This window comes from Centroberyx gerrardi, chromosome 6 (assembly GCF_048128805.1).
Source record: "Centroberyx gerrardi isolate f3 chromosome 6, fCenGer3.hap1.cur.20231027, whole genome shotgun sequence".
NCBI classification, from domain to species: domain Eukaryota; kingdom Metazoa; phylum Chordata; class Actinopteri; order Beryciformes; family Berycidae; genus Centroberyx; species Centroberyx gerrardi.
The window spans coordinates 23389882-23405256 of NC_136002.1; the positions used below are offsets into that span (position 1 = coordinate 23389882).

Genomic DNA, 15375 nt, shown 5'->3' on the forward strand with positions numbered 1-15375 from the left:
TGGAGCCGAAATGAGCAGTCCCAACATGCCAGCAGAGCATGAGTGAGGGCTTGGTCTAGCTGTATAGCACTCGATTGGCCCCACTCTTGTTAGCAGATTCTTGTTAACAACTGCTGCTCACACTCACACACACACACACACACACACACACACAGACACACAATAACACACTCGCTCACAGAGAAGGTGAAAAATGCTCCAATTAATATTCCAAACACACAGCCCTGCTTCAGAACTGGGTTCACAAGTCACAGGACAACAAAAGAGGTTCAACACCTGCAACAGCTCAACACCTATCACCTGAATCTTCATTATTTATTTGAGATGTGTAATTACTCACTTGATTATGCAAGCACTTGTTATTGTTACAATGGAACAGCATTGTTTCACATTCAAAAGGGCTCAGACAAATAATGTGTGTGTGCATGTGCACGCGTGTATGTGTGTGTGTGTGTGTGTGTGTGCGTGCGTGTGACTGTGCGCGCGTGCACATATGCAAAACTTTATTTTGCAATTAATTTGCTGAGGCAGTTTGTAGATCTAATTTCCTAGAGGAGTGCAGGTTGTTTTATGTTTAGAATCAATGGTCCTAATGAAGGTGAGACGATCATTAACATCTTTGTCTATACAAACATGTACAAAAGCTGCTAAGTCAAACCATCTAAATCCCATCTGCATTTAATGGCTATAATTAATCTTAATAATCCAAACTAATTTCCCCTGAAGTGCTGAAGTGATCAATAAAATGGCGGGGGCCATAACAGGCATATACAGTTCTGTTTGAGCGAGACGGGAAAGTTAACTGGTGTATTTGCCATCAGACACAGATGGTGCTCTACAACCTGGATCTTATAAGCTCAGTCTTTAGATTCCCAATTAAAAGCACATTTTCCAGCCAAAATATCATATAATAGACTATATGAGCCATAACGTTGACATGGCAACATCAATAAATCAGCACTCACTGAGACGGGGAGAGCGGATACAGTAAATACGCTCCTTGGGAGGCTGAGGCTTTTGGCCCTCACCAGAGGCACATCAACAAAGCCCCACGTGGAAGGAGAGTGTGTTTCACATCGCTATGACGAGAGTCTGCCCGTTATTTGAGGATATGAGTCATTCACACACAAGCACCGGCACTTACCCCATTCACGTCCCTCTGCTCTCATTAGTTAAATGTTAGATGGTAACACTTTACAATAAGGATCACTAAGTTAAGGGTTAGTTAATGCTTAATAAGGGTTAGTTAATGCTTAATGTGTAATTTACTAATGGTGTTCATGTTAACTAAGGTATTAATTTATACATTATTTAATAGTTTATAAAGATGACTATTAAATAATGTATAAATTAATACCTTAGTTAACATGAACACCATTAGTAAATGATTACCAGACACATTAGTTAACTGTTAATTAAGGGTTAGTTAATGCTTATTAAGCATTAACTAACCTGCTTATTAAGCATTAACTAACCCTTAACTTAGTGACCCTTATTGTAAAGTGTTACCAGTTAGACTAACAGTTGAGGATATACTGAGGTATCGTTTAAGTGCAAGTCTTCAAAGACTCACTTGCTTTTCTGTGGGCTGCAATGCACTGTAGAACTTATAGACACATTAGACAGATACAGGTATAAAAGCAGGATCTCCCTCACCTCTGAACCAAGTGAGCATTACAATGTATTGCTTTGCCTCTGATCACTGTGTTACTTTTATCTAGAAACACACAAGAATCAGAGAAACAACATCATTCGATGACGCCAAGCGGCAGGTTAATTAGCCTATACTATAAAGCGAGATGTACAGAAATCTTCTTCAAGGTTTCATGGTAATGTGATGATGAAGAGATCCATTAACAACAGCCTCTCCATTTACTGTCTGTGGCAGCAGGGAGAAGATAAGGCTGATTGAGCCGATTAAACCTCAAATCAGCCCCATCGAACGCAGCATAACCTTGAGATAGACTCCCTATTATTCTGCCCCACCACCCCCTTGCCTCTCACCATTAATGTCAAACAAAAAACTAAGATTCCTCAGATTCCTGCTTAATTGCTCTCCCAATTTTTTAATGGCTGGCTTAGCACTGCGCACCGTTCGCACAGTTAATATGGACGGCACTGGCCCACCTTGCAGACTTCTTAATTAGGGAGAAGCCCCGGAAAAAAGCAGCGTCGCGTCCCTAGATGGCCGGCATAATGAGTCTCTATCTCTCTGAACTGAGGTCACTTGCTGCACACACGGACAAGTAGGCTTCCTCCTCCTCCTCTTCCCCTGATAGAATACTGATTCTGTACACTGACATTGAATCCTACTGGAAGATAGAAAGACACTTTCACTTTACTTCTTCTCTCTTTCTCTCCTGCTGTTGAGATGAAGTTTTTAATAGTTGAAATGTTTAAAAAAACAAATCAAACTGTGACAGAGGCAGTGTCGTGGATGCGAGAGAAAATCAATTTTCGGAGCTTTTTCGTTGTCGATTGTTAATTGGATGTGCTATGGTGAGAATCCAGACTGTGTAATTCGCATATTCTTTTCCAACTGTGTGGTGTGTGTGTGTGTGTGTGTGTGTGTGTGTGTTTGTCTTGACACCCAGCGCCTCGCCGGCACTGCCAGGTAGCTTCATTAGCAGGCGGAGCTAATAATGAGGGCTCAGAGCCCCTCGGAGCACCGCAGGCCTTCCAGACACACTGCAACAAGGAAGACACACGCTGAAAAACATGCTCATTCTCTATGGGGACATCCTACACAGGGAATTATCGAGCTCTGATTCCAAAGAGGCTTGTTTATGTGAAAGTTTTTCTTTGAGGCGCTAAGAGGTTCTGCCACCTTCACTCCTTGGTGCGATTTTCAACCAAGCTGTTAAATCCCGGCATGACAGCAAATCCCCACACTGCAGCAATCCCTTCCCGTGTGGCTGCCTATTCCTCTGATGTTTATGTTGGCACGCAAATAAATGAGGCTGAGTACACCCACAAGTCCAGCACTGCCATTAGAGCAAACACCATTAAATGACAAAAGTGCAATTGAGGAAGTGTTGTGTTTGTTTGGTGTGTGGGTGTATGAGTGCATACTGACTGCACATATTGTTAGAGTATGTTGAGGACTTGGAGTCATCTGGGCATAAGTAGGCTTTGACTAATTTCACAGGAGAGTCAAAATACAAATTTCCTTCTCGTTAGTAAACATTTTGGTGATTAGTTCAATTTTGGCCAAAATATCAACAAAATTCTTTTGGTACTAGATAGATCTCACCCAGAGATGAGGGATGGAGCTCTTTTTTATCAAAATGCCACCTACCTTTCTCGGGCTCTAAGCCTTCATTGCTTGTGTATGTGTTTGTGTTTGTGTGTGCGTGTGTGTGTATGCCCACATGCATACAAGGATAGGCAATGGAGAAATGTGGCAATAACTCAGTCCCGCTGGATTCCCAAGGGATGATGTTTTTTTAATATTTCATCCATGGATGTGCTGAAGGCAATCGGACGTCAAGCTGCTGAGCAGCTATAGCCTTCAAATCTCTTTACACTGTTCTTGCCTCCAGTCACTGCCTTCCTCTTACTAACGTCAATCACAGGACCAGACCGAAGCCTTGACTTCTGCCAAACACATTCTCTCAGCCATGCTGATTAGTGACAATTCAGACAAAAACATTCTCAGCGTATAAATGGAGAGCAGCTAAAACTATGTGACACTGTCAAAAACTAACTATGGTGACAACTGGGAAATGAAAATATTAGTTATGCTTGAGTGGCTCCCTGTACAGCCAGCAGCATAGCCGAAAAGAGCAAACACATGAAAAGACACGCTTTCACCTCACCTAACCTCTATCTCAAAATTTCCTCTTGCCAAGGTCTTCATTACTGAACAGAGTACAGAAAGTAAGAACTGGGAGTTATGAGGAACGCAAAGGAGTGAAATTTTGCAAATTGTCACTGAAGTCTCCTGGGACTTATTTGCTGTTATGGAAACCATTCTACATAATCTATCAAAACAGAAGAAACATCCACTGACAGTTACTTATCACTGAGTTACTCCCACTGCATCCACAATTATTTTCCACTCACAGAAATTGAAAAACAAATGAGACCTGAATAGTAAGTAATCGTAGCTAATTAGACAAACAGATCATACTGAGCCATCACACACAGTCCCTCAGATCAATAGAAAGAGTAATGCCATTTGCAGTCATTACTCTGTCATTCTGATCCTCTGTCCACTAAGGAGCTGCCTCCAGGACTTAAGGGGAGAATTAACAATTAAAAACAACAGCAGTCAGAAAGGTTAGGAGTTTAATATTCCACATGGCCACATGCTTGCAGGGGCTGAGAAATGTCATCAGCATACTAATTAACATTGCACTGTCTGTTTAGGGTTCCTTGGTCAATATATTTTCCTGATTAACCTTCACCACCTCTGCCAAGATGGCATCTCTGCCTCTGTGCTGACTCCTGGAGGCGTGCTTGGTGAATTAGAAATCTGCATTCATTCGGGGCAATCCGATTCTCCACCTGACTCTTTACAATGGCAAACATATTTAAACGATGGGCTGTAATGCATGCAGTCAGATTAAATAACCACCTAAAAATTGCTTGTTGGTGAATTCATCCTCCTAAAAATGCCACCAAATGTAGCCCGTTCGCTGCTGCTTTAAAGTAATCAGGGCTCTCCACCGAACCAGTAAGAATGCAGCTCGGTAAACATGAGCTGAAAGGCCGAATAAAAGCGCAACAGCAACAGAACATCAATGTCTACAGTAACATAAAAAGTCAGCAACAACACACGGATAAAGCGAAGGGAGCACAGTGATATTGAAACAGCAGGTTCACAGGAACCGTGATCAATGAGGCTCCCTGCTTTGGCGCTGCCACTCACTTGGACACCAGGGAGAAGGCTTCAGCGCACACGGCGGGGCACGGCACCAGCTTGATCATCACGTGTTCGGCGGCGGCCTGGAAATGCGCCCGCGTCACCTTCTCCAGCACGGACGCCAGGGTGGTGACGTCCCCGGCCTTTGTGCTGGGGTCTCCGCCCGCCGTGTCCAAGATGTTTCCGCCGTGCACCACGAGCAGCAACACGTGGGTCTTACATTTCTTCTGCGAAGGGTTGGAGGCAGAGAATACAGATAAGGCAAAGGGGGTTCAAATAGAGGAGAAGAATAGAGAGAAGAAAGGCAAGACTTTGGCAAGGAGGTGTGGAGTGGCATTGGTGCATGACAGACTAAATAACTGGGTAATTGTACTTGTCCTTGGCAGACGGTGAATACACTGAGAGGCTGCTCATTGTGATCGTACCTCGGTGTCCTCCAGCCCTTCAATGCTGCTCTGAGGGGCACAGCGTGGGCCACCCAGGTGGTACAGACCCTCTGCATAGGGAGTGGGGAGATAAAAAGGTACAAATAGAGACAGGGAGAGAAAAGAAAGACACAGAAAGGGTTATTGCAGGAGCCACTTCACCCAGATGCGCTGATAACAGAAGCTGAAATGGATATTGATTGGAGAAGCTAACCAATTTCAATATTACTCTAGCCTCTTCTTTACTCCTCATTCCTGCTCCACGCTGGGCGATGGGTCTGTGTGCCCTTAGGCTCAAATGTCATAACCGTAAGATTCACAAGTCAATACTGACAGTGCAGAGCAGGTAGCATGGTTGTATCTTTATCTCTGCAGCAACTACAGCATATCCATCTCACATAATTAGATTTTGGCTTGTCAGATTCGGGCAAAACAATGCACTTCTTCACAGGGCGAGAGCATAAAGGGATGGAGACACATATTTTCTTCCAACTGTGCTGACTGGAAGCGTCTCTCCCTGTGTAGTGCAGCATATCACGCAGGAACCTGGCCAAACTCATTACCCTCCCCCGGAAGCCTCTGCACGCTGTGTCATCTTATTCCTGAGCCTCTCTCTCTCTCTCTCTCTCCTCTCTCTCTCTCTTCCTATTTATCTATCTGGGCTCAAGCCTTGGCTCTGTGCTTCGCTCGCTAGTTGTTTATCCGGCCTCCTCAACTGGGACTGACTGTCATGGGAGGCTCTCACAGGCTGTCAGCTCCCTTCTCCTCTGTTCCCAGCCTGCCTGCCTGCCTGCCTGCCTGCCTGCCTGCCTGCCTGCCTGCCTGACTGCCTGCCTGCCTGTCTGTCTACCTGCCTGACTGCCTGCCTGCCTGCCTGTCTACCTGCCTGCCTGCCTGCCTACAGCCCAGCCCGCCACACGCTTTCAGGCCGCCTCCTGCCTGCCGAGAACTCCAGCTCAGCACACACAAGGGACACAGCACACTGAACTATTTTGGTCACAAAGTAACAGAAAATCAATGGAGGGAGGTTTTCTTTTTTCTGAAAGTGGGAGGTAGGACTGAAGAGTTCCTCTAAAAAAACCTTGTAAAGTATTTTATTGTACAAACACCGGGATGGGAAAGCATCGTGGGATTTGACAGCAGAAAAAATCGACCTTGTATGATGAGAAGCTGACTGTATTTCATGCTAGGATTAGACCAATATGGGTTTTTCAAGGCTGACATTCTTTGATTGAAGCTGCTGATAGACAATATTTGACATTGAATTTATTTAAATGTGAACATTTTCATGCCAAAATAAACAAATATTGCAAGAATTTGAGTTTCCCACAGTATTTTATTGTTGGCAGAGTGGAAAGCCATCTGACACCTTTTAGATGGGTTAGTAGCCCCTTAAGACAAGGTGAGGCCGATATTCAATATCTTTAAATCGAGAAGGAATTAGTTTCCTCCAGTATTTGTATCGTTGGCAGAGTGGAAAAGCCCCTGAAACACCATGTGACACAAACTCTCCACTGAAACCCAGACAAACTAAATTATTTTAGATGTGTTATAGCAGTGCCTTAAGGCAGGGTGAGGCAAGTTTCATTACAGGATTCACAGACCGCTCCTGAGGCTGGTTGAGTAAAATATGATTCCTCTGGTGTGCTCTAGTCTAACCCTATTTCATCCAGCCTTAATGTAGAGGCATTAACTATAATTAAAAAAATCCAACCTTGCTGAATACGTCCACAGAGATGTCCAGTTTGATGTTTAATTTGCCATCAAATGAGAAAATGAGCATTCATTTTGGTGCAAAAATAAATCACATAAGAACATGAAGGTAACTTGTCTTTCTTGCCCATTGCTAGATGGTACTGCATTTCTCGAATGTGAATGTGTCCCATGAAGTGTCCATATAGTGCTTCTGGTGTTCTGGTGTCATTTGAACACCCACTGAACATCTTCAGAACGAGTTTAAACTCTGGTGTGTCTCCTATAAAAGAAGCATTCAGGCCTTAAACACAGTATTTTTTAGTTTTTGCAACATTTTTACTTTGCTCAAAGCAAAACACAGAACAGTATCTGACCATTTATACTTCAGCAGGTTTGATGGTTTTTCAGTAATGACATTTTTGTGCCCAGATACAGTTAAGTGGTTCAGTCATCTGTCTCTGAAGCCACATGTGTCCCTGCTGGTCTGGGATCAGGTCCTGCTAGAGCTTCCTCTCCTGTCCATCCTGCTGCTTTGCTACTTTCTCTCTGTCTAAATAACAAATAACATGCTCGGGGTGAGTGGTCACGCTCCTTAAAAAAAATACTTTTTGTACATTTAACTGCACAAAAATACTACATGTACATTGTGTGAAATAATTTAGCAGTTTTGCATTGAAGTTTCCTCTTTATTACCATACACCTGCCATTAAAAACACTAATAACCTGACTTGCAGAGTGCTTTAGGATTCACCCATATTTAAAAATATCCATATTGCTTATTTTATTAGAGAGAGTTTGAGGATGAACTATTACTCCATGCTTTCATCACCTCTAAGAACTGTGAGTAACTGCTGAAGTTTCTCAGTCTGATCCCACTGTTGGCAGACAGGAAATACAACAAGAACAGATTGTAATCCCATTGTGCATTTGTGGCGCTGACGTACATAACCCTGATTAATTAGCAGTTTATTTGAATATGATCTCAGCTCTCTGGCTCTGTAGTTGATCAGCTGCTTTCACCTCTTCTGGAGAGAATACAGTAACGTTAGCCTACCTGGCTTGCTATAGCTTATAACCTATACTACATACATATAATGTGTTTTATTTTAAAATACCAGCGTATGTGCTGTCTTATGATCATGAAAAGATTTAGCAATATGTATAGCACCATATGACAAATTATGCAAATTATGGAATGTTAGAACTGTTAATGTAATAACTTCCCAATAAGCCATTAAAATAATAACAATTTGCAGTTGATAGTGTAATAATCCTGTCATCATAAAATGTCCCATTAATGTAACATTTTTCCTGTTAATGTTAGAATCATAACCATAATGATTATTGTGGGGTTCAATTTGAAAAAAAATGTTATGACTGAACTGCTAATCAAATAGTCAAACTTCAGGGGAAAACTTTGCATGTCAGCCCCCTCTCTCTTTCCTGTATCTCTCTAATGATGTTATAATTAATAGGAAAAAAGTTATTAGGTCAATGGTAGGTAACCTATCACATTAACAGGAATATTACACTATTATTACACATTTTTATTGTGTTAATGGTTTATTATGTTAATGTGAAGACATTACATTAGCGGTTGTAATATGAGCTGTGTGAAAATTCACAGCAAAGATTAGAAGAGACCAAGATAGATAAAGTTCAATTTTATAACTTTTCCTTCGTTCTTTTAATTAGATGCTGCTCAATAAAGAACAGACATGATTTGTTGAAAATTGAACGCTGCACACTGTGATAGAATTTGATATTAAATGACCAATTTGAATATTAGAAAGGCATACTGCTTGAACTTTCCCTTTACTTTTGAGTTGGGTGTTAAGATAGTGCTTAGCACGTTTCCGTGAATAAACATGTTCAAAGTTCAAGGATCATGGTTCAAGGTTGACTTTATCATCAGGGGAATTCTGTTGATTAAGTGCCATAAAACAGGACATACAAATAAAGTAATATAATACAGTAGATAAGACCTAATACAGTATTTAGCCACCCACTCAAAAGGCACTCACACACTCGTAAAAGCACAGCTGCTTCACCCAACACAAAATGTCTGAAGACCTGCATCTCACACATGGCACCGCACTACAAAATGCATTGGCTATCATTCTTGTAGAAACAGCCGTGTTCAGGGGATTGCAGTAAAGGCAGTGGAAATAAGCGACCTGCATTCATCTCATCATTCGTGAGAGCGACTATAAGCAAGTAATTTGTCTGATATTGGAGCGAACTGACATTAGCGCCTCTCTGTTGGCGTGGCTCGGCGGTATAAAGCAGCCTCCTGTGGTTATGAGGCCAATTTGTTCCATGCAGAAAGACAGGTTTGTGCTGCTGCAGGGGGAATTCAGGCTCTCCTGCGCCTGTCTTCTCCTTTTCTATGTTTTCATTTCTTGTGCTTCCACTCAGGGGTGCGAGTCCCGCTGCCAGTCAATAAGTGCATTATGAAGCTCAGTGGTATTTAGTGACACTGGCTACCTCTCTCTCTCTGTCTCTCTCTCTCTCTCTCTCTCTCTCTCTCTCTCTCTCTCTCTCTCTAAACAAATGACTTAACCTAGAAAGTACTCTGGAGAGCTGAGGAAGCCGGAGTTCAGCAGTACCATGACATGTTCCCAGTGGCTTCAAGCCCAGTCCGGCACCCTATCACAGCTAGTACAAACAGTGCATCAGCACATCTCTTATCATACTGCAGTCTAAAGAGTATGGGTACAAGACATTTCTGAGCCTACCTATGAAAGAGAGAGAGAGAGAACAGAGAGAGAGGGAGAAAATGGAACCCAGAAAGGAGTTTGTGAAGATGAAAGGGATGAGAAAAATGCAGAGGGAAGAGTGCCAAATGAGGAAGGATGAACTATTGATCTATTGATCCATGTTCGGATCCCTCTGTGTCATTCTGTCCGGGCAGCTACGATTTAGAATGTCATTTCTCCATAAATTCAATATAATATTTTGTTACAGGGTGCACTCTTTCTGTCTCTCTCTCTCTCTCTCTCTCTCTCTCTTCTCCTCCCTGCAGAGTTTTCTGTCTGTTTATCACCCCCTGTCTCTTTTTACTCTCTGGTCTCCGCAACTTCTATCACCGTCGCAGATTCATCAGCTCAGATCGAGCAGATGGGAGAAAAGACAAGAGCAGGAGGATGAGAGAGAGAGAGAGAGAGAGAGGCAAAAAGACTGCATTCATCATCGGGAAGAATGGCTTCCAGACTACAGTTTTATGTCTTCAGTGGGAGTATGGAAATGGTAAAATGCCCTCAAAGTTTCCTGCCCACTGAAGTGTGAGTCAACTCATTAGAGAGCTATCACTGTGAAGTATCTGTGTGTCTGGAAAACAGCCAACTTCTATTGCATATTACTTTCACCCCTAAGTCTTTGCATAACAGGTTTAGCTTCATTTGGCAAGGCATGCAACAGTTTCATAACACATGAAACTCTTGGAAATTCATAATGCAGGACATTGACTTAATGAAGGTTAGTGCCTCGATATATATGTCAATGTTAATTAAGCAGATATCAAACAAATGTGGCTAATTCAAACAGACGATACTTAAAGTAGCAATGAAGTGGCATTTTGACAGCATCTTGCTTCCATAATCTGACATATTTCTGGTTGAAGCAGGATGTTTGGGTGGGTCATAATGTGGGAAGGGACTGTTCACCAATGGGACAGCAGTATCCATTAGGGAGAGAGGGGCAGTGTTATATGACAGGAGAGGCAGAGGGGTTATTGTGATGGTATTATTGGTTGGAATTTTAGGCCATTTTTAGGCCATAAAGCGATGACTAAAAATGCAGTTTTCCAGGAAGGAAAAGTAATGGGGTTTTGATAGAAAAATACGGGAAAAATAATTTTGTTGTACATTTTTTGGCATGTATTGTTAAGTACAGGTGTATTTACTGACATTAGCTTGAAAATTAGCTAAAAAGGTGAAAAAGTCATTTTTCATTTCATGGTGACTTCAAACCTGTGCTGTTAAGTAGCAGCAGGTTAGGTCGCTCATTTACAGGAATGTTTTCCTCTGACTGGGTGAGCAGCCCCCTCTGACCCCTGGCACGGAGGAGGCATGCTAACATGCTCAGCCATCTGTTCGCTGGTACTGGCATCATGGTCTGCTGTGTAGCCCCGCTGTGAAAAGACCCCAGGAGACTCCACCAGCCCCACAGCATGCAAAACCCTCCGACCGCCTGCACACACACACACACACACACACACAGAGATGCAGGACATGAACTGACTCAGACAACGACACACATACATACAGACACACACATACACCGTCTGTCCCTAACCATTCCAGCTGCTCGCTGCCTATATGTTGTGGCTGCTGTGTTTACTGTGCAGGAACCTAAACCCTTGCCTGGTTTCCAGCCCCCATGAATCACAGTCTTTAGCATTTTTTGAATTTGCATGGCGATTCATATGTGTCTGGACGCAAGCCTATCCACGACTGATTCACTGACGTAATTTCTCGCCCCAACCGATTGGTAGGTGTTAGTTGTCAAAATCTTTGACCAATCACAGTAGCAAAGCACATAAGCACACATCTGGAAACGCCTCTGAGCGACAACAATCATGGCGACATTCACTTCCAAGCTTTTAAAAATGCAGATTGTTCCTGTTTTAATTAATAAAAGGACTGACGAAATCGCTAAATCTATCTTGCTATCATCCAATTCCTTTGCCGGCGCTGCCATTGTGGTAGTTGTTGTCGCGCTCTGTAACGCTTGTCATAACTAGGTTTGTCCCGCCTACATCAACCATCCAATCAGGTATGTTGGACAGTATCAGTCTGAAATAACTGCTTGCAGCCAGACCCCTATGAATCGGCATGCAAATTCAAAAAGTGCTAAAGACTGCGGTTCATGGGGGCTGGATACATTCATTCTGGGCCTGCAAGTGTTGCACTGACTCACCTCAGTAGTTACATGCCACATCTGTGGCACATAAGCACCAACAACACTTCGTCAACATTTATAACAGGTCAAACAAGGTGTTAACCATCAGCAGAAATCTATCTGGAGTTGAAAGGCATGGGGTTTGTTTCTTTTCATTTCATATCGTCCCCCCCCCTCCTCCTCCTCCCCCCTCCTCCTCCTCCTCCTCCTCTTCCTCCCCCTCCTCCTCCCCCCCCCCCCCCCCCCCCCCAGCGACAGTGTTGTTTGGGTGTGATTATCTGTTCTCAATGTGCGATCACAACACATTTCCTACTTCACATCCTGTCAGACAACCATGTGCACACACGTGTACACAAACACGCACACACGTACATAAACATACACATACACATCAATACGAAGACACAGATCACAGACCGCCAGATAGACATGCAGACACACCCACACATACACACACAGAGGAGAGAGGAGCTCTATCAGCAGAGGCACCATTTCAGCTAAAGGGCTGTAAAATTAGAGATGTATGAGGCACGTTGATACCCCGACATCAAGGGCTGAGTCCTTACAGTCAGTCAGTTATCATTATCTCCCCTCTCCCTCTTTTTGTTTGCCGTCCTTTATTATTCCAGAGAGAAGCTGCTTTTGTCTCTGCTGCTTTCAAGCTTTGGGCAATTTTGTTTTAAAGAGGGAAATAGTAGTGGAAAAAATGAAGAAAAAATGCAATTTAATGGGAATTAAAGTGTGAGGGGAGATTGTGCCTACGAGCAGTGTGTGTTAAAAATGACTTGACCAGGGGGAGGTGGTGGGTAGAATACAGATGAGACTCAAATTTATGTTTTCTCACTCTCTCTCTGCATGCATCTCTGAATAGCTCTACAGGGAGCAAGCGGCAGAGAGAACTGGGGAGCTACAGACAAAATGGCAAACAACCCTTCAATACATCTCTCTCTGGGTCACTTTGTGTGGCATTATATTTTCATCGCATATTATGCTGCTGCAAATTGGCCTGTTTTCAGTCGTGTGGCATAGCTTATCACTTAGTCATCTTAACCAAACTGTCTCCTGCATCGACACAGTCATTTTAGCTAATGGTATCCGAGCTTGGCAGCACGCACCAAGACGGCAGCCAAGACGGAGTCACTAGTTTTTGTTTATCATGGACTCCATAATTTTCAGAAAGATCAGTTATGTAACGCGGCTATTTTCAGGTCCAACGATATTACGCAGAATCAGTCAGTGAATGAAGTGGAAAAAAGATTGCGATGAAAAGAGCACAGCATAAATATACTGATAAGACTGTTTGCATAGTGAACAGATGGAGAGCCCTAAAGACATTGGACCGGTGGCTGGTGTTAGATCACAGGACTGATAGGACGTCACCGGGCAGAATGTGGTAGAGGAACTAGCGGACTACAGTGGAAAATAAGGGGGAGTGGTGCTCCAGGCATGCCTCTCTGCCGCAGAGGTTTCCATCGCTGTTGGTCTCTTCTATTGGGAGGTGAAGTGTTTATGGTCGCCGGAGGCTCGCGGTGTTATGAATGTGGGAACAGAGAGGGAAAGAATGAGACCATGTCGAGGTGATGAGATGAGGAAAGGAGTGCAGGAGAGGTGAGAGCAGGTGGAGATGGATGGTTAGAGACGCTGGGGAGAGCAAAAGAGGGAATGAAGGAATAATGGAGAGCAAAGCGAGAGAGAGGCTGTAAACCCATAGAGGGTTCTGAGGAAAACACAAACAGATGGAGATCAAAGGGTAGTGGATCTCTCTCTTCTATTGCCGTACCTGATAACACTACACAGGCTCTGACTAAGAGTGGTCAAGCGGAGCCTTTGAGGTTTCCTGATGATCATAGATCTAAACTGCAGATAGCTTGCCCAGGGAAACCACTACTCCTACCAGCACAACACCACAATCTGCTCCAGTGAACACAATCCAACAAGCCATTCTTGTTCCTGCCTTCACTGCTGGCTCGTCAGCATGATAAGCCATTGACAGTAATTCAAGAGTAATGAGGTGAGTGCAAATGGCAGTTGTAGCTAGTGTGGTTCTTAGAGATAGGCTTAACAGTTTCCAGAGATGACCCATTAAAGGCCACGGTATACTTGCTGTGGAAACACATTTCGGCAGGTTCATATAGACAAAAAGACACATTTGCCAGCTAACGAAGTGCCGCAATGGCTTCAGACTCTGCAGTGTGTGCAGGTTTGCTCTCAATGCGAAACTGTCTGCAATTGGTGTAAAATATCACATGATTGTTTGTGTCTCATCGTCTCCATTTCCTATTCTGGTTAATTCCCTTTGTTTACATCTCCATGCTAACAATTCGTGGTCAACTCTTTCGAAATGAAGCGTTTGGAGGCTCGGCTTGCTGAGTTTGTTAGAGGAAATCTGCATCTTTATGACCGATCAAACAGTTTCTAACTCCTCATATTTCCTCAGCCGCCTTTGTCGCTCCGCAGCCGGGTTGTTGTTGTTGTTCTCTGAGTCTTTGTCGCTGCTATTTCCAGTTTCCCTAAGTTACAATTACCTTTTTAATCTTCATGTGCCACCGCTGGTGTGGGGTGTAAATAAACCAACAATACAAAGCCGCAGCAAGTGTACACACATTTGCATACAGCGCCGTGTTTAACTGTGTTTCTACTTCAGGCAAGTTTGACTTTGTTGTTAGTGCACCTTAAGAATAGTGAGAGAGGGAGAGGGAGAGAGAGAGAGAGGGAGAGAGAGAGAGAGAGGGAGGGAGAGACAGAGAGAGAGAGAGAGAGAGAGAGAGAGACGGCAATGCTATAGAGCAATGCTATACCTTAACAAGTACCTGTGTACATACACATACATCTACACACACGCACATATGCTTGCAAACACACGCACACACCCACTAACACACACTCACACACACATGCACACACACACACACAACTCATAAAAAACAATTATCTTCAAAACAATTAGATAAATACCAACTACTTCTCTGGAGCGACGCAGCAGTCCGGGAGGCCTTATTCTGTCTCGGAGGGTTTCTGCTGCCTCCAGTGCAACATGATATCACACAGCTGAATACATGGCCGCATAATGGATTTTGTGAAACACAATATTATGTGTTATTATTCCAGTGTGTTTGCACACATGCTTTGCTGTTTCAGTCGTGTGGTGTGTTTGAAATAGAGAACACCTGCTGCATGAGATACACTTTCACACTGACTACATTACAGTAGGCAGATCTAATCTGTGCTGTCACTTCTATTTCAAAAAGGAGATTGGCTAGCGGCAGCACTCACCTCTAATATTTTCATACTTTATTTAGACAGCGGGAAAGAAGCAACCACTCGACTGCAGTATCTTTTGGCACTGCGCTAAGATGTCTGAGGCCAGTAACTCTCCAGCTTCAGACCACTATAGTGACACCAAGTGCATCTCACACTGCCGCTTAATGCAACGTATCCCTGAGTGAGCATCTCCTTTCATCTCCGCAGGAGGGGACCGGTAACCAC

The 15375-nt window shown here is 43.5% G+C and overlaps 1 protein-coding gene across 1 annotated transcript in view; it reads right to left on the reverse strand.

The window, feature by feature from the left end:
- Positions 1–15375, reverse strand: part of pitpnm3 (PITPNM family member 3) — a 64575-nt gene that overhangs the window by 23910 nt on the left and 25290 nt on the right. The window contains exons 4-5 of the mRNA XM_071914653.2: positions 5293–5363; positions 4874–5094 (exon numbers count right to left, since the gene is read on the reverse strand). Coding sequence (XP_071770754.1) covers positions 4874–5094; positions 5293–5363 — 292 coding nt within the window. The remainder of the gene's footprint in view (positions 1–4873; positions 5095–5292; positions 5364–15375) is intronic.